An 18,858-nucleotide genomic window follows, 5' to 3' on the forward strand; every position below is an offset into this window, starting at 1 on the left:
CAAAATAGATGACAAGAAGTAGGCACTCTGTAACCATAGAGTAATTCCTCAGGCTGTGACTTGGATCTTGGATTTCCATTTAGTCATAGTTCCAGTAAACTTAGTTTTTAAGTTTTGAAGTCCACTAATGATGAAAGGTAACAGATAAGGAGTAAAACTGCACTGAGAAAAACTACAGGAAAAAGATCCTAACCATCCCACCTTCAACACATATACCTCTCAGTCTGGAGTGATTGCTAACTAATGTCCCTAAATGTTCCTTTGTCTTTAATATAGTAGTCCTGGGCTAAGTTTGGTTTGGGGACCCTAACACTTCATACATATATGCATGGTTTGGTTTTTCCTTAAACGAAAATATGACAATTACTGTTTCTCCTCTTTTTTTGTGGACCGTGGGCAAGTCTAAGAGCCAAGTATATCTGTGTCACCTTCTCAGATGGCCAAGCAGCCAAAAGAAATCCCTTAACTTTCCAAATCATTTGTTTTATAGACCCGGCAGTTACATAAGCATTTTGCTGAGATCTTTGTGAAAATCCAACAAGGCAGAACACAAAAATTAAGAAAGATAGTCTTGAAAATGTAAGAAGAGGTAGATTTTGCTCGGTGGAACTTTCAGGACAGTCTGTCTCAGCAGATCACACAGTGAAGGACACGAGCTGCCTACCAAAGCAGGTGTATAATGCCAACAAACTGGTTTGAAAGTGGGTATCTCTTAAGAACAGGGAAAGCAAACTTTTTCTCTAAAGGCCAGAGGGTAAATACTTTAGGCTTTGTAGATCACATATGGTCTCTGTTGCAATACTCTTTTTTTTAACAACACTTGAAAAACCATTCTTGCTCATAGATCATGCAAAAGCAGGCAGTAGGCCGGCTTTGTCCCAGAGGCCATAGGTTACCAACCTTGTTCTAGAAGACTGAAACCTTAACGTTAACCAAAATTTTTGCTGACCACAAAGATTTTCATAAATTTAATATCCTCATGATTGTCAAGAGAAAATTCTCTTAATTTAAAAGGCAGGGAAGGACAGCTGGGTGGTCAGTCAGTTGAGCATCTGATTCTTAATTTCATCTGGGGTTGTGATCTCAGGGTCATGGGATCCAGCCTTGCACCAGGCTCCCTGCTTAAGGATTGTTTTCCTCTCCCTCTGCCCCTCCCCCTGCTTGCCCACCCTCTCTCTCTCTCTCTCTCTCTCTCTCTCAAATAAATAAATAAATCTTTAAAAAATAAAAGTAAATTAAAAACTCAGAGAAATAATTAGGCACCTTTCATCAAATAAAAAGAAAACAAGAATAAAGTTTGCAAATTTATCAGGTGAGTCTGTGCAGATTAATGTAATATTTTTATAGAACAAGTTCAAAATAAGAACCAAAAGGTTTAAATAATTCACATCCATTGATTCAATAATACATATCCCTTGACTCAGCTTTGAGAAGTTTACCTTAAGAAAATAATTAAGAAAGTGTATAAAATAAATTTTCAAGGATTTTTTTCCTCATTTTAAAAATATATTTAATATATTATAATTTCTTAGAGGAAACATTAGAAATGATTTAAAGTGTTAAATATTCATTTACACAGTTAAATTCATTGTCATATAGAATGCTATTAAGCATATATAATTAAGTGAAAAAATAAGTTTTAAATATCTGGTATCTATAGAGATAGCTGTAGCCCTATCTAGTTATCTATCTAATAAATAATGTGTTAATATCAGTTGTCTTTGGATAGTGGGAGTGGAGATATCTTTTCAAAGTTTTATTTTTCTTCAGATTGATTTTAAGTTACCTCTGCACCCAACATGGAGCTCAAATTCACAACTCCGAGACCAAGAGTTGCATGCTCTTTCCAATTAACCCAGCCAGACACCGTTATATTTTGTTCTTAATAATGAACATTTACTGCTTTTGAGAAAAAAGGGGGATAGGATTTTTTTTATCAAAACATAGTTTTTTAATAAATAAAACTTTTTCTTAACTCAGTACTTCATTTTATATGCTAAGTTTTCCATTTCTGCCCACCTTGGATGAATATGATTAATTTTACTATCTGACTTTTCTTTTACTAATTTCTAAATTGTCACAACTTTATTTCTGTATATCCACCTCATTTGGAGTTACATTTGCCTTTGGAGTACTTATGCCAATTCCCATTTCTACTTCATATGTTTCTTTCTTTCTTTTTTTTTTTTTTTAAGATTTTATTTATTTATTTGACAGAGATCATAAGCAGGCAGAGAGGCAGGCACAGAGAGAGGAGGAAGCAGGCTCCCTGCTGAGCAGAGAGCCCGATGTGGAACTTGATCTGAGGACCCTGAGACCATGACCTGAGCTGAAGGCAGAGGCTTAACCCACTGAGCCACCCAGGTGCCCCCACTTCTTATGTTTCTTAATTGTGGGTGTAGAGCTCAAATGCTCCTAGGTTCAGACTGCATATAACTTTGGGCAAGTTAATCCACCTACCTCATTTCCTTATCACTGACAAATGGACAGTAGCCCTAAGTTCATAATCCTGAGGTAATGATTAAAATTTTAAAAAATTTATGGTTAATTGTTTAGCATATGTTGAGCACTTAATAACCATTACCTCTAATTATTAACATAGTCTTTGTGTTTGATTTTTCAGAGCTAATTCTAATGTTACTACTAATAATCGTTGATATAAATTAACACTATTTAGTTCTTCTAGTCTGTTCCTTCTCTCCAGTGAATTGTGAGGAAATACTTAAATGGAGAAGTACTAGGTAAGAGATTCCGATGGAGCATTTCTTTCTAGAAGACAATATGGTACCACTTTTTACCTCTTTTAAAAGCTACCTGTCATAGTAACTGAAGTATTCATTTCAACACCCACAAAAAAATTAGCAATACTCTGAAAGAGGCTTAAAAGAGACTTCATGTTTACATACATTTTGTAATACGAGCAGTTTTAAAAGCAAGACTATCTTTTCCTGAAGAACAGCTAACTGTTCTAAAAGCTGTTTAGATGAATTCCTTATGACGGAGAGGTCAATACCAGGGATTCAGTTCTTACATCAGAACCGCAGATATACAAACTTCTCCTAAAAGCTTTTAGAGACTTACACTGAGAGAAAAAATTTTGAATGAAAACCTTTGTTGTTTTAATTTGTTTTTAGTTTAATTAAATGGCACTTTTGTTGTTGTTTTTTTTTTAATTAAATGACATTTTAATTGTACTAAGTCTCTGAAAGGTAGGAAGGGGTCCTTTCCCGCCCCCTCCCCCATCTAATACTCGGTAACATTGCTGCTCTTCTTGGATTTTACTTTGAAGCTTATTTGCCATATACTGTCTGAACTTTTTACACAATTCTTCCTTAAGAAAAGCATTCTCTGGGGCACCTGGGTGGCTCAGCCAGTTAAGCCACTGCCTTCAGCTCGGGTCGTGATTCCAAGGCCTTAGGATCGAGCCCAGTGTCCGGCTCCCTGCTCAGCAGAGAGCCTGCTTCTCCCTCTCCCACTGCCTGCCGCTCTGCCTGCTTGTGCTGTCTCTCTGTCAAATAAATGAACACAATCTTCAAAAAAATAAATAAAGGAGAGAGAGAGGGAGAAAGAAAAAGAAAGAAAGAAAGAAAGAAAGAAAGAGCATTCTCTCCCTTCCTGGCAAAGTACCTCTGCCAGAAAAAGGGAAGAAAGTATTCCTACTACTGACTAGTAGGCAAAGTATGTAACCATAATTTCCAAAAGAAAATACAATAGCCACTAAAATTTCACTCAAGTTTACTTTTTTATTATAAAGAAAAGAAAATTAGATCACATGTGGTTATATTTTCCCCTTATAGAATTAACAAATTTAAAATAAGAATAATTAGAACTGGCAAGGATTTGATGAAGTAGTCAATATCATACCCATTTAGTGGAATATAAAGAGCCTTTTAAAGAATAATTTGGCACATAAGCATTTAATGTTCAGTTTAGTATTCATATGTTCAGTTTAGTATTCTGCTTCTATTACTTTTTCCCAAGTAGGAGATCCAAAACATTCATTTTTTAAATGTTCATATGTTCAGTGTAGTATTCTGCTACTATGACACTTTTTCCAAAGGAGGAGATCCAAAATACAAATTGAGTTTTATATTCAAAGATGTTCTTTTGGTCACCTTTCTAAAAGCAAATTAGAAATAGTCAACACATAGGCAAACAGTGAAAATATGGTGAATCATTATGGTGAAATATAATATTGCCCTCACCATTGACACAAAAAAGAAAGACAGACATGCAATTCTGCTAAAGTTCTTGAAAAGTAAACCTGAATTTTATCAAGCTTCTAACAACCAGTTTACAGGAAATATAGGAGACAGAGGAACATGATAAATGTCAGCAATGTGAGTACAGTCCACAAAATCCAACATCTAGGAAATTCTACAAACTAATTGCATAGTTTCTTCAACAAATAGAGTATAAGAAGAAAATTAAACCAAAGTGGGGGGAACACACGGGTAAAAGAAACATCAACTAATTTGTATAAATTTTATTTGGCTCTTGATTCAAATAAACTGAAAATATTTATGAGATAAGTGGACAAATCTGAAAACTGTACCTGGTGGTATTAAAAAATTATTAATGTTTTAGTTGTGATAGTGCTATTTGCGTTTGAAATATACAGCAATTTATAATGGGATGCCATTATAATTGGATGGGATAGTGATGAGGAGCTTTAGAGGAAGCAAGATTGGCCGTGCATTGGTATTTTTTTTTCATGTATTAATAATTGTTTAGCCAGATTATGGGCACATGGGGGCTTCATTTTCCTAGTGTTTCTGCTTGTGTGTATTGTTTGAAAATACTTATAATAAAAATTGAAAAATAATGAGTTGAATGTAAGAAATTTTTAGGTTATTTTGAATGAAAAAACTGATGTAGGTAAATTTCAGCTATGGTTTTAAATGCAGAGGGAGAGAAAACACTAGGAAATAAATAAAGTACTATAAACGACTGCTTTTAGGTAGTGAGATTAGACATGACGTTTTCTCTTTATAATAAAGTTTTATTATAGGTAAATTTATATGCTTGCCTTTTTTTCCCCTACAATATGCACTTTTAGTTTTGTTTATTTTGATGAATAGTTCAAAAGTCAAATGGCACAAGAAGATACACAGTGAAGGGAGGCCTGTCCTTCATTTCTCAGCCACTCAGTTACTCTCAGAAGTAACCCGTGTTAATTTCTTATATATCCGTCTGGAAGATGTATATATGTTTTCTTTATTTAAAAATGCGAACTGTTACACTATTAGTGTTCTCTTGTTCCACTTAACAATGTATCCTGGGGATTGAGCCATATTTACACAGCTAAGTCCTTCCTCATTCTTTCACGGTGTCATAACTAATGCCTTTGGATAGACATGCAAGTTTGCTGCTTCAAACAACACTGAAATGATTAACCCTACTTGAAAGTCCTTTCATACATAAGAAGTTTATTTAAAGGAAGAATTCTTAGTTGTGGAATTGCTGGATCAGATTATATGTGTATTTGTAGTCTTGATAATTTTCATATTCCTGTCTGTTGGGCGTGAAGGCACCATATGGTAAACACGGATAGGTTTTATTTGCATTGCTCTTGGGATACATGTGATTGAGGATGTTTTCAGTTGTTTAAGAGCTATTTTCACTTCCTCTTTTATGTACACTGTATTCATAACCTTTGCCTCTTTTCCAGCTGAGTTATCAGGCTACTTTTATAATAATTCATAGGGGCACTTTAGCATTTTGGAAATGATCCTTTTGTCTATAATATAAATTACCTATATTTACCCCCAGTTTATGTGTCTTTTAATTGTTTTAAAGATTTAATTTATTTGAGAGGGAGAGACAGAGAGAATAAGCAAGTGAGAGAGAGAGAGAGAGACAGAGACAGAGAAATAAAGCACCAGCTAGGGGAGGGGCAGAGAAGCAGACTTCCGGGTGAGCAGGGAACCCAACACGGGACTTGATCCTAGGACTCTGGGATCAAGACCTGAGCTGAGGGCAGATGCTTAACTAACTGAGCCACCCAGGCACCCCATGTGTCTTTTAATTTTGAATATGCTTGGATTTTTGTTTTGCCATACAATTTTTTAAAAATTCATTGTCAAATTGCTTTTTCTTTCTTTTTTTTTTTTTTTTAAAGATTTTTTATTTATTTGTCAGAGAGAGAGAGTGCACACAGGCAGGCAGAGTGGCAGGCAGAGGCAGAGGGAGAAGGAGGCTCCCCGCCAAGCAAGGATCCTAATGTGGGACTCAATCCCAGGATGCTGGGATCATGACCTGAGCCGAAGGCAGCCGCTTAACCAACTGAGCCACCCAGGCGTTCCTCAAATTGATTTTTCTTCTAGATTTTGTGTACTTATGCTTTCCTTGAGATCATTTAAAAAATTATTCCTCATATTTTACACTTAAATCTTTCATGTATCTGAAATATATCCTACTATTTAGTATGAGGTTCAGGTTCAGCTTAATTTGGTTTCCAAGTAGCTACCTAGATGTCCCACAGCATTTATCAGTTCATCTTTTCCCTACTGATTGAAAATGTCATCTTTATCATATTCTAAGTATCCATATTGTGTGTGTGTGTGTGTGTGTGTATGTGTCTGGCCTTTCCATTCTGGTCCATGGATTTATCCGTTCACATTCTAATACCTTTGTTTTAATTACTATAGCTTTATAATATATATTAAATCCTCATTCTTAGAATTTTCCTGGCTCTTCTGGTTCTTTATTTTACAATATTAACTATAAAATTAGCTTATCAAGTTCAGTGAGAAATTATTTTGATGTTTCTATTGGTATGACCTTAAATTTAAAGATTAATTTTAAAAAATAAAGATTAATTTTAAGGAGGATTGATTTTTGATAGTGTTATCACATCTGCTCATCCATGATTATGGTATACCTTTCTATGTGTTGGGTTCTTTTATTTCCCTTGGTAGCTTGTACATGTGTTCTTTATTTAGGTATTGCCACATTTTTTGTAAAGTTTATTTCCAGAGTTTGCTTTCTTATTGATGTTCAAATACCATCTTCTGTTCTATTTTCTGATTGTACATATGCAGACTAAAGTATTATATAAATATATCTTGATCTGTGCCCACTCATCTTCTTAAATTCCCTTAATATGTGTAGTAATTTTTCAGTTGATAATCTTGGATTTCCCAGAGTATAATGATTATGTATAACCATAGCATTTACAGATACCTTTTTTTCTAATACCACTATTTTTCCTTCTAACTATGTTAATACAGTATTTTTAATTAGAAGAATCACTTAAAAATAAGAATTTTCAAGTCATACATGCCCCTAATATCTACCCTGTTGTCCTCTTGGTAAGTATAACTAGGCTTATTGAAGCTGTATATATTCTGAACACCTAAGTAAACCTTTAAAGATATTAAATGTAAGAAAAAAAAAAGATATTTAATGTTACTTTTTTAAAAAATCAGTGTCTTAAAATGAGATAATCTCATTAAAAATAAATATTTTTAGTAATGATATTTAATTACTGAAAAATCATTTTATTGCTTTTTCCTCAGGAACAAATGGCTATTGCATGTGGATCTCGAGCACATTTGGAAAAAGAATCAATTGCTCAGGTGAGGCTTTCACTGACAGCCATGATCAGCAAATTTCTTTTCTCTTGTTTTCATATTCCTTAGCAAAAAAATAAGCTTTCATGTTTAATCTCATAAAAATGAGTTTGCTTTCAAAGGAAGAAACATTTTTAATAATTAGAAGGTTTGTGAAAGCACATTTAGGAATCGAATTTTTGTGTTACTATTTTTTAATGAATCTACAAAAAGGATGTAGACGTCACTTTGACTTAGGATGCAAGCAGCTCTTTTTTATTTATTTATTTTTTTTACGATACAGGAGTTCCCATTCAGTTCTAATATAAGGCAAACTTCTAAATGATGCATTTTAAACCTTTCAACTTGCCTTTAGTTTTTCTCATATTGGCACACTTTAAGTACTGTATTTTGGGTTTCATTTAAAGTTTTTTGTTTTCTTTTTTTTTTAACTTTATTCCTCTTAGAAAATTACTGTACCTTAAAATTTAACTAGTTGTGACTGCCTTCAATAAAGACAATAAATTCTTCATTTTGTAATTTGTATATTAGGCTAGAAAAGCTGGAGTAACTTGGGAGGGGAAATATATTAAAGAATTATTCGGTGCAATTTTTTTTTAAGATTTTATTTATTTATTTGACAGACAGAGATCACAAGTAGGCAGAGAGGCAGGCAGAGAAGAGGAGGAAGCAGGCTCCTTGCTGAGCAGAGAGCCCGATGTGGGACTCAATCCCAGGACCCTGGGATCATGACTTGAGCCAAAGGCAGAGGTTTTAACCCACTGAGCCACCCAGGCGCCTTGTGCAATGTTTTTTAATTATTTTATTTTTTCACTTAAAAATCTGGGTCCAGTGTGTCAAGCCCAGTAATTGTCTGTTATATTCTTTTTTTTTTTTTTTTTAAGATTTTACTTATTTATTCGACAGAGAGAGAGAGAGATCACAAGTAGGCAGAGAAGGAGGGGGAAGCAGGCTCCCCGCCAAACAGGCCAATGCGGGGCTCGATCCTAGGACCCCGAGATCATGACCTGAGCTGAAGGCAGAGGCTCAACCCACTGAGCCACCCAGGTGCCCCTGTCTGTTATAGTCTTAATATTTCATCTACTAGAGTGCCCAAATAAATCAAGAATACAGCAATATTTTTCAGCAAGGTCAGAATTGCCTGGGAAGTTTTGTTTTGTTTTGTTTTAAACATGCGTATTTCTGGGCCAATCCCAGACACACTGAATCAGACTAGAGGGATAGACCAGGAACCTGCATTTTTTAACATTTTCCCAGGTCAACTTAATCCATACCAGAGTTTGAGAACCAGTGGAATAAAAGGCTAAATCTTTCCCTCAACAATTCTGCAGTAAGATACGAAGAAATAATAATTTTTTTCAAGATACACTGATGGCAGCGTCATAGAACCTCTTAAGGATTATGCTCAAGATTCTTCTTTCCTTAAGAAATAAATTAATATCTTCAGTATCTGATCCAATGTTCTGTGTCTGTATGGACTCTCTATAGTATTTGGAAAAGATAATCTGTTAACCATAAAGAGTATCATACTACTAGAAGTTAAAATTGAAAGAATGGTTAGTGGTTAGCTAGTCCAGCTTCATCACTTTACTGATACACAAGGCAGAAGGAAAGGAAAAGTACATGTCCAAGATGTTTACATTGTTTTATAATTATACAATAGAAACTACAAAATACTAAATCCCAACAATAGAAAATATTACAGATATTTCTCCTGGATGGAATATCATGCAGCACATAAGACATGATAGTGGACACTATATAATAACACAGGAAAATATCCAAAATACTAGATGGTATTAAAGAAAAGGATATAATATTGTAAATACAGCGTAATTACTTATGTAACAGTATCTGTGCAGACAAAAATACTTAAGACTATGCTACTATTTAATGGTTTTAATGTATAATTTTTTTCCTTTTTAAAAAATGTAGGAGAAAAGAAGGATAATCCCTTTGGTGAAGCTAAAAAAGATACGGCAAAATAGGAAGCAAGAGAGTAACAATTAGGAAGCTAGTGAAATAATCTCTAGGCAAGAGATAGCTGGGACCTGTATTTATTGTTCGTGGCAGGAGAAAGGAACCAAGTTTTTGGTTTTGTTTTTAATGGTGTAAATTCTTTTCATTTAGAACTTCCATTAGTTGAAAACTGAATTTTTCCTAGCAATAGTATTTAAATACGACTGTGGTATTGTCTAAATCTCCTTTGTATCTAGTACTGCTTTTAGTCAGACCTCAAGGGATCTATCCCAGGATCTATGTATTTATCATTTATTTTGTCATCCATTCATCTGTTCCTCCATCTCTAAAACCTAGTGGTTGATGTCGTACCTTTGAAGCCCACAGAATCAGCTGCTTCTCTGTAGAAAAGAAGGACAAACTGATCCACTGGCGAGAAACCTGCAGTAGTCTACTGCAGATGTTATGCATCACTGCTGCTCAGTAGGCTTGTAGTTCAGGTCCTGTGTATTGTAGAACCCTACCTGCCTTACACAAGTTTATCTCCACCTGCCGCACGTGCGAGAAAGTGCAGTATGGCCTTCCCTTCCCGAGCCACTCCAGTTTTCTCTAAAGATGCTATACACAGTCTGAACCCTTGCATATGGTGATCAGTCTGTGGACAGTGAGAAGATTACAAAAGAATTAATCAAGATAGTAAACAGCAACTTCAATAGCTTAATTGTATAGTTTTCAGATCTCTCTTTCCTGAATACTTTTAGACATATCCTCTGTTAATCCTACCATCTGTCTGCTGCTCTCTTGGAAGACAAACATGACACAGCACCACTGGAGTCCGTACCATCTTCAGTGTATCCACATGCCCATGTGTTCTGTATAATAGTTAGAACAGGGATGTTTACATTGTCTTGGCATTCTTGGATTTATCGTTTTTAAAGGATTCAAAATAGATTCTGTTAGTGTTTATTTGATATCTTTAAATTTTCTTTGAAGAGTCTTGGCTTCAATCTTGGGACTTCTTTGAATTTAAGATAATTTAAGTACCATTCAGCTTTAAATTTCATCTGAATTCCTTGTTTACATTGCATTAACATTAGAGAGATTATTGTTAATATTAAAGTAGTGACTGTCTTTCTCTTCATATTTTAAATGTCTACTTCAGAAGTTTTTATAATGTTACTCTACCACTGTTAGTTTCATTGAACTAACTGTTCCATAATATATTTTTAGAAGTCTTGTAAGATATTTTACAAGGTTATAAAAATTAAAGGGAGATGCTCTTGTTTGTAGTTTACCTTGTTATGCTTTAAATATGTTAGAAGTCAAATAAGGTCTTCATGTGAACCTCACGTGTTTCTGTTTTTTAAAAAATAACCCATTATCTTAAAGCAAACAAAAATCTATTAAGATCCAAGCAAAAGTAGTCATGGGATATTTTCATTTGGTAACCAGTAAGCTCACCTAAATCACATTAAAAATCATTCAAGGAGAATAGTTTATAGGCATTATTTTTTCTACCTTTTAATTTTAATTTTTCTATCTTTCAATTTCTATTTGTTCCTTTCCTAAGCATAAGTGCTCTTTTGGAGGTTTAATCAGTCAACAAGTATTTATTGGAAATATTTTATATGGAAGGCACTGAGCAAGCTGTTGTGAGATTACCAAAGTATTTTAAGATGAGGTTTCTGCCCTATCTGCTTAGAGAGGTAAGACCTATTTACATCAGAACATAACTAATGATTCCAGGTAATAAATGGGAAGTACTAGATCCTTTCACAAAGTTTATTTTACAGTTTACAAACATTTTGTCTAATTGCTCTTCCAAACTGGTAACCAATCTATATTCCCACTAGTGGAGTACTCCCTTTGCTCCATATCCTAACAAAAGATTTAATGCTTTGATTCTTTTTAGCTTTTGCCAGTTTGACTGGTGTAACATGGCATCATTCTATAGTTAAAATTTGGTCTTATTGGTCACTAATGAGAATGACCATTGTTTTATATGTTTACAAGTCTCTTTTGGGTCCTTTTCTGTGAGCTGCTCTTAGACTATGTCCAATTTGCTTTATGACTGTACTTTTTATTTTTTATTACTAAAGAGTTCTAAAATGTTATCTTTCTAATGTAGAAAGAATGGATGCTAATCATTTTTAATTACATGTACTGCAGATATTATGTTTCACTGTGTTATTTGACTTTTTCCTTTTTGACATGAAACATAATAAAAACACATACAAGTATACACACACACACACACACACACACACACACACATACTTAAAAAGAAATTTGTTTCACATACCTGCCCTATGTAATACACAAATGAAGTTGTGGTCAAGAGTTAAAAGTGAGCTCTCAAGCTTTCTTCCTTTATTAAAAACATTTATTGAGTTCCTGTTAATGTCTGTTCCAAACGATTGGCTAAAGGCTTGACTGTTATCTCACTTAATCTTTTTTTTTTTTAAGATTTTATTTATATACTTTTTGAGAGTGAGACAACGGCAAGAGAGGGAACACAAGCAGAGGGAGTGGGAGAGAGAGAATAGGTTTCCCGCAGAGTGAGGAACCTGATGTGGGGCTCAGTCCCCGTACTCTGGGATCATGACCTGAGCGGAAGGCAGATGCTTAACAACTAAGCCACCCAGGCACCCCTATCTCATTTAATCTTTACAATTACTTTGTGAAATGGGCATTTTCTTTCCCATCTGATAGATGAGGAAAGTGGGATGGAGAGAGTTGAAGTAACTTGCTCAAGGTCACCCTCCTAATTATTAATGCAGCCAGGGTTCAAATACAGATCTGCTCAGGTCAGTGGCTTTCTCTGCTTTGTCCTGGTATCACTTAGTCATGTTTCTCTTTGATGATGATAGAAAAAGCCAGTAAATGAAGAATGATAGTAAAGATTGCAGTTCTAAAAAGCAAAAACCAAAAGGAGGAAGAGAAATATTAAATAGTTTGAAATAGTAAATGTTCTACATAGACTCTCAGTAGGTTGCCAATGTGCATATATAGTGTTATCATTCCATGGATTTATTATGCTGTAGAAAATTTTAAGAGATCCTTTATTTTAATCCTAAATGTAAGAGTCTTGAATATAATGATAATTAATGATCTATTATTTTTATGTTTTAAAGTTTGCAGTACTTAATAAATAATGGAATATTATGTCACATACTACTAATAAAATTAATTACTAATAATGTGAATACTCAGGATTAAAGACTACTTAAGTTGAATATCCAAAGTATTAAGAAACGTAATCATTGAAATCTATTTATCAGATATGTGTCATACCTAACCGGAGAGACTATTCCTTCTTAGGCTGTGACTTTTGTGACACTTTGCTATACTTCTTTGATCAATTCTCATTAACTAGGCATAGAACTTTAGGTTTAAATCATAGTGTTTTGGGCGCCTGGGTGGCTCAGTGGGTTAAGCCGCTGCCTTCGGCTCAGGTCATGATCTCAGAGTCCTGGGATCGAGTCCCGCATCGGGCTCTCTGCTCGGCGGAGAGCCTGCTTCCCTCTCTCTCTCTCTGCCTGCCTCTCCATCTGCTTGTGATTTCTCTCCGTCAAATAAATAAATAAAATCTTTAAAAAAATAAATAAATAAATAAATCATAGTGTTTTATATCTCCAAGATATTCCAATAACTGTCACCTTAGATTCCTTCTTAGGCTGTGACTTTTGTGACACTCTGCTATACTTCTTTGATCAATTCTCATTAACTAGGCATAGAACTTTAGGTTTAAATCATAGTGTTTTATATCTCCAAGATATCCCAATAACTGTCACCTTTTTAAAAAATATTTTATTTATTTGAGAGAGCAAGTGAGTATAAGCCAGGGGGCAGGGGGCAGAGGGAGAGGGAGAAGCAGACTCCCCGCTGAGTAGGGAGCCCAACCCCTGGCTCGACCCCAGGACCCAAAGATCATGACCTGAGTTGAAGGCAGCTGCTTAACTGATGGAGCCACCCAGGCGCCCCATCTGTCACCTTTTTGAAACTGAAATATATCTGGGGCAAAGAGGCATAAAATGTATAGATGAATGAGATGCTCTCCTTGCTCCTAGCAGCCCAAAACAGTTATAGTATGCTCCTGGTAGATTAAAGCCCTGACCTCTCACAGGTACTGTGATTCTTGTCTGATTCTTCTTGAACCTGTGAGAAAGGAGTAACCATTTCCCTGGTTCCTCTGCCCTGCTCTAAGCAGTAGGCACCCTCAAAGTTTCTGTAATATACTTCACCAGTGAAGCTAATGAAACAATGGTGTTCTTAAGTAAGATCTACCCAGCCAGTTAAATATTAAATTACAGTTGTCTACAACCAGGTGTTTTCAATGGTCCTTTATAGATTAATGGAAAAATCCTTTATATTTTCTCTTTGTTTCAGCGTTCTTACTTCCGTACTCTGCTCATGTATGGGTTCCATTTTCTGGTGTGGTTCCTATGTGTCAAAGGAATCAGAGACACACAGTGTGGATTCAAATTATTTACTCGAGAAGCAGCTTCACGGACGTTTTCGTCTCTACACATTGAACGATGGTAAGTTCCTGACCAGGTGTACAGGGCATGTCTCACACAGCAGCTCCTCCACATCATGAGAAGCAGCCCTGTATTCTGAGAATGAACACTGAGCTTTAAACAGAACTGACACCTGTATGTGTAAAATTAATCCATATCTTTATTCTGTTACTGAGTTAGATCTTATTTTCAAAATTTCAAACTACACATATGGCATAAAGTTAATTTATTCACCTTAGTTGTGGACAGTACAAATCAAAAGTCCTGAAAACACCCTGTTTCTTTAGGCTTCCGTATTTTCCTTTGAAGAGAAAGAAAGCTCAGAAGTACCAGAATGGAAGAGAGCCCCTCCTTTTTCATTTCCTTCTTTCCTTTTCAGTAGTAAGTTCCCTCTCCTGCCTGTGACCAACCAGTCTTTTGACCTCTGCATCCCCTCTACCTTCTTAAGAACTTCATCCTGTTCGCTTGTCTTGTCTTTTCCTGTCAACCGCATCTTTCCCATCAGTTTCTAAAACAAGTTTAAATTTATCTTGCTATCAAAAAAACAAAAACAAAAAAACTCTCAGGATGCCTGGGTGGCTCAGTGGGTTAAGGCCTCTGCCTTCGGCTCAGGTCATGATCCCAGAGTCCTGGGATCGAGCCCCACATCGGGCTCTCTGCTCCAAAGGGATCCTGCTTCCTCCTCTCTCTCTCTGCCTGCCTCTCTGCCTGCTTGTGATCTCTGTCTGTCAAATAGATAAATAAAATCTTAAAAACACAAAAAACAAAAACTCTCCATTGACACCACCCCCCAGCTCCAGCCCTCTTTCACAGCCAGCCTTTTCTTGAAAGAGTGCTCTGTGCCTTCTGTTTTCTCTCTTCCCACTAATGCCTCATCCCACCTCAGTACGGATTTTCCCCATCCCTCCATCTCAGCATCTAGCGACCTCCGGTCATGAAATCCAGTGGTCAAGTTTGATATGACCACTTAGTGTCTTAATTAACCCATCAGCAGTGGTCTGTACTTCTCAATGCTCTCTCTTGACAACCTGGTTATCCGGCTTGTCGTTATCCCAGACCTCGCCTCAGCTCTCCGCCTGCTTAGTGAATGACACGGATACACAGGAGCTTGAAGCCTTGCAGTCTGCTCGGATATTCCCCACAGCCCCTCCATATATCCAGTCCATGGCTCCGGCCTGTTGATTTTAGCTTTTATGCTCCTTTGCTTCTCTTCATCTTCTCTACCACCATGCAGGATGCCATTATTGCCGTTACTGTAACCCAAGGAGTCCTTTCAAATTTAAAAGTGATCAGATCCACCTCCTTTGCTTAAAATCCTCAGTGGCTTCTCAGTGCCTTCCTGTGGGCTTAAGAGGTACAGAATAATCTGTCTCCCCATGGGGACCCTTCCTTTCTCAACTTCCTTCTTCAGTTCTTCCTTAGGACAACCAACACTTACTCTCCACACCAGATCATCAAGGTATAATTATAAGGCTGGGCATGCAGGTGTCTGGGTGGCTCAGTTGATTAAGTGTCTGCCTTCAGCTCAGGTCATGATCCTGGAGTCCTGAGATCCAGCCCCGCATGGGGCTCCCTGCTCAGTGGGGAGTGTGCTTCTCCCTCTGTCCCTCCCCAGCACTCGTGCTCTCTCTCTCAAAAACAAATAAATAAAATCTTTAAAAGAAAAAAAAAATAGACTGGGCAGGCATCTCTGATTCAAAATTACAGACCTGTGGGGCGCCTTGGTGGCTCATTCAGTTAAGCATCTGCCCTCTTCAGCTCAGGTCATGATCTCAGGGTCCTGGGACTGAGCCGCACGTCAGGCTCCCTGCTCAGCGGGGAGTCTGCTTGAGATTCTCTCTGCCTCTGCCTCTCCCCCTCACCAGGCGTGCTCTCTCTCTCTTTCATAAATAAATAAAATCTTGGGGCACCTGGGTGGCTCAGTGGGTTAAAGCCTCTGCCTTCGGCTCAGGTCATGATCTCAGGGTCCTGGGATGGAGCCCTGCATTGGGCTCTCTGCTCAACAGGGAGCCTGCTTCCCCTCCTCTCTCTACCTGCTTATGATCTCTGTCTGTCAAATAAATAAATAAAAATCTTTAAAAAAATAAAAACAAACCTTTATTTAAATAAAGGTCTTTTAATGGATAGTAATAAAATGGATTCCTTGCAATGTACTTTCTTCTGAGGAATACTTCTTTTTTAAATCAATGTTATGCATGTTAATAACTTAAAGTCCATTCCATAAGGCTTATACTAAAAAATCATTCTCCCTTACCCGATCTCCCTCTGTCTCCAATTCCTACTCCCTATTTCACTCTCAACTCTGCTGTTTCTTTGTGGTATTTGCTTTATTCAAAATAATGGGTTTGCATAGCTCTGTCTCCATTTTTCACTTTTAGATATTACTTTCCAAAATAAATCAACAGATATGTACGTAGTTCTCTTAAATCCCCGTACACCCTCCACATGTATCCTCCTAATGCAGCTTCTACATAATTTGTGGTTAGATCACTACTGGTTGGTATAGCTGTGTAAAGGTAATTCGTATTTGAGCCAAAGTGTGATATGATTTTATTACCTGTCCTGTAGTACTTTCTGTTTTCCTAAAAATAAACATCTGGAGTTTCTGTCAGCCTCTTTACTGTGGACCTGTCACTTAGGCTCACACTCCACGTGGAGTAGGAAGTATGTCCATATGGTCCCGTTGCAGCAGGTCACGCATCAGTTTCACCTTTCTCTTGGAGACATCCTGTCGGCTCTCACCTGTCTAGCTGTTCTCTGGCCTGCTGCACAGTTCCTGTTCTTCCTTTTCCTTGTTTCACACCACGATTGCAGTAGAGCACATCCTGTTAAACTTCCTAAACATAAGAGAAAGAAACCTTGAGACCCTGCATGTGATCCTGCCTTTAGTCTCCCCTCACATTTGCCTAATAGCTGGAGAAAGCATTCTAGGTTGGAAATCATTTTTCCTCCGGATTTTGAAAGCATTGCTTTATTGTTTTTGGCATCCAGTGTTTCTGTGGAGAGGTCCACTTCTGACAGTAATCTGAATCTCAGTTCTTTGTCTATGCATGTTGTTCCCATCTCCTTTTGGAAGCTTTTTCTCCAGTGTTTTGAAAGACCATGATTTCCAGGACTTAATGTGGCTCTTTTTCATGCGTCTTGTTGAGCATGCGGTAGCTGCTCCAGCTCTGCAAACCTGTACCCTTTTTCTCTTCCCACCTGTAAAACAGATGTGGAACCTCTGTCCTCACATTTTCTAGTATGGTCCTGAAAAGCTCATCAGAAGCTGTGTGCATGGGCAGAGAACTCTGATCAACTGGTTGATGTCACTACAGACTAAGTAACAGAGCCACTTGGTGTGGGAAACTCCCAGCAGTCACTATCTTTTGGGCTGGTTGTTTTCACGTTTCTTGTTTCTTGATTTCCTGCCTGCGATATAGAAGCCTGGCTGCCAGCATTCACAGCACGAACTTGAGGAAAAGAGAACCTCCTAGAGATTTTCTGTGAGCCTTCCCTTTTGAACCCTCCCCGCCCCCGCCACCACAACCGCCACTTACAGACATCACCTGCAACGAGGCCAATGATGCCTGATCCTTTGGGGGCTCTGCGGTAGCCACTCGTCCGTTCTAGGACAAATCACAGTCTGTGTTTCCTACTTAGCAGTTTACCAGCTACTTTCCAAGTTTCCGGTATTTTTTTATTACTTTCATCTCTTCTGTGTTTATTCCATGATTGTTGTTTTCATTTTAGTGGGATTTCAGGAGGGAGCAGTAGGGTATGTGTGTGTCTGCAGTGTTTAAGACTATCGACACGCTCTTTGTTCTTCATGAAAATATCTCTGAGCTCACAGCAATACCAGGAACTGAGTAACAAAAGAAAACAGTGGCTCTGCCCTCCCTACATCTGCAAAAACACATGAAGGCATCTGAGTTGGAAACTAACCCTTATACTGTTTCTGTACAATAGCATAAGGCTCTATCTAGAAATACTTGGTATTTTAGTTATGTTTTCTTTGGTAACAGATTGGTCTCTTATAATATGGTGATATGAACTATACTTTTTTTTAAACTATATTTTTAAGTAAACATCTTCATTTCTTAAAATGGTAAAAAAAGAGAAGGATAGAGTAAAAGTAATAGTAGAAGATGACTAGCCCTTTCAATTTTTTTAATATAAATTGAATTAATCAGTGCTTTTTTCTCCACTCCTTTCTACTCATCATTCTTATGTTGTTTTATGTCTTTGATAAGTTACTATATGCTGATATCCTTAGAACAATTAATAATCTTATTCAGATTATTGAATATCATTGGAACTAATTCAGCATTTTAGGTATTTTTTTGGTGTTGTGGTAAAGGAGAGAATTAAGGGTTAACAAGGCTTAATATTCAAATAATTTCCTCCTTTCTTGAGTGTCCTAGGCTAGTTAACAGAAGTTTTACACAGTCTTCTTAACACAAAGACTGCTTTTGTAGATGGTTTTATCATCTTAAGTAAATATTTTATTAGGATAAGAAAAAGCATTAAGTGTTTTTTTAAAAAAAATAGTTTTCATATTGAATTATCCAAATACTTGGGATTAAACTAGTCACAGAATGGACAGTAGTAGTCTTGTGGCCAAGAAGACAAAGCTCCAAAATTCAAGTTGTCTGGGATCAGGAAAGCAAACAGAAGTGGGTTTTAGGTATTTTCTTGTTTGTGCTAATATTTTAAAACCAATCCCTGAAGTCTGAAGTGTGTTCCATGCAGTCTAGAAAGTCGGGGCAAGGGCTTGCTTAACAAGATGAAAGCCCAACAGTAAAGGCCTCCAGCACTTTCGGTTA

The 18,858-nt window shown here is 36.8% G+C and overlaps 1 protein-coding gene across 2 annotated transcripts in view; it reads left to right on the forward strand.

Annotated features, from left to right (window-relative positions):
* The window catches only part of ALG5 (ALG5 dolichyl-phosphate beta-glucosyltransferase), a 39,614-nt gene that overhangs the window by 17,191 nt on the left and 3,565 nt on the right, over positions 1–18,858 (forward strand). For both annotated transcript variants that reach the window (XM_032314356.1, XM_032314357.1), the window contains 2 exons: positions 7,521–7,580; positions 13,923–14,074. In XM_032314356.1, the coding sequence (XP_032170247.1) occupies positions 7,521–7,580; positions 13,923–14,074 (212 nt within the window). The remainder of the gene's footprint in view (positions 1–7,520; positions 7,581–13,922; positions 14,075–18,858) is intronic.

Source organism: Mustela erminea, chromosome 15 (assembly GCF_009829155.1).
Source record: "Mustela erminea isolate mMusErm1 chromosome 15, mMusErm1.Pri, whole genome shotgun sequence".
NCBI lineage: Eukaryota > Metazoa > Chordata > Mammalia > Carnivora > Mustelidae > Mustela > Mustela erminea.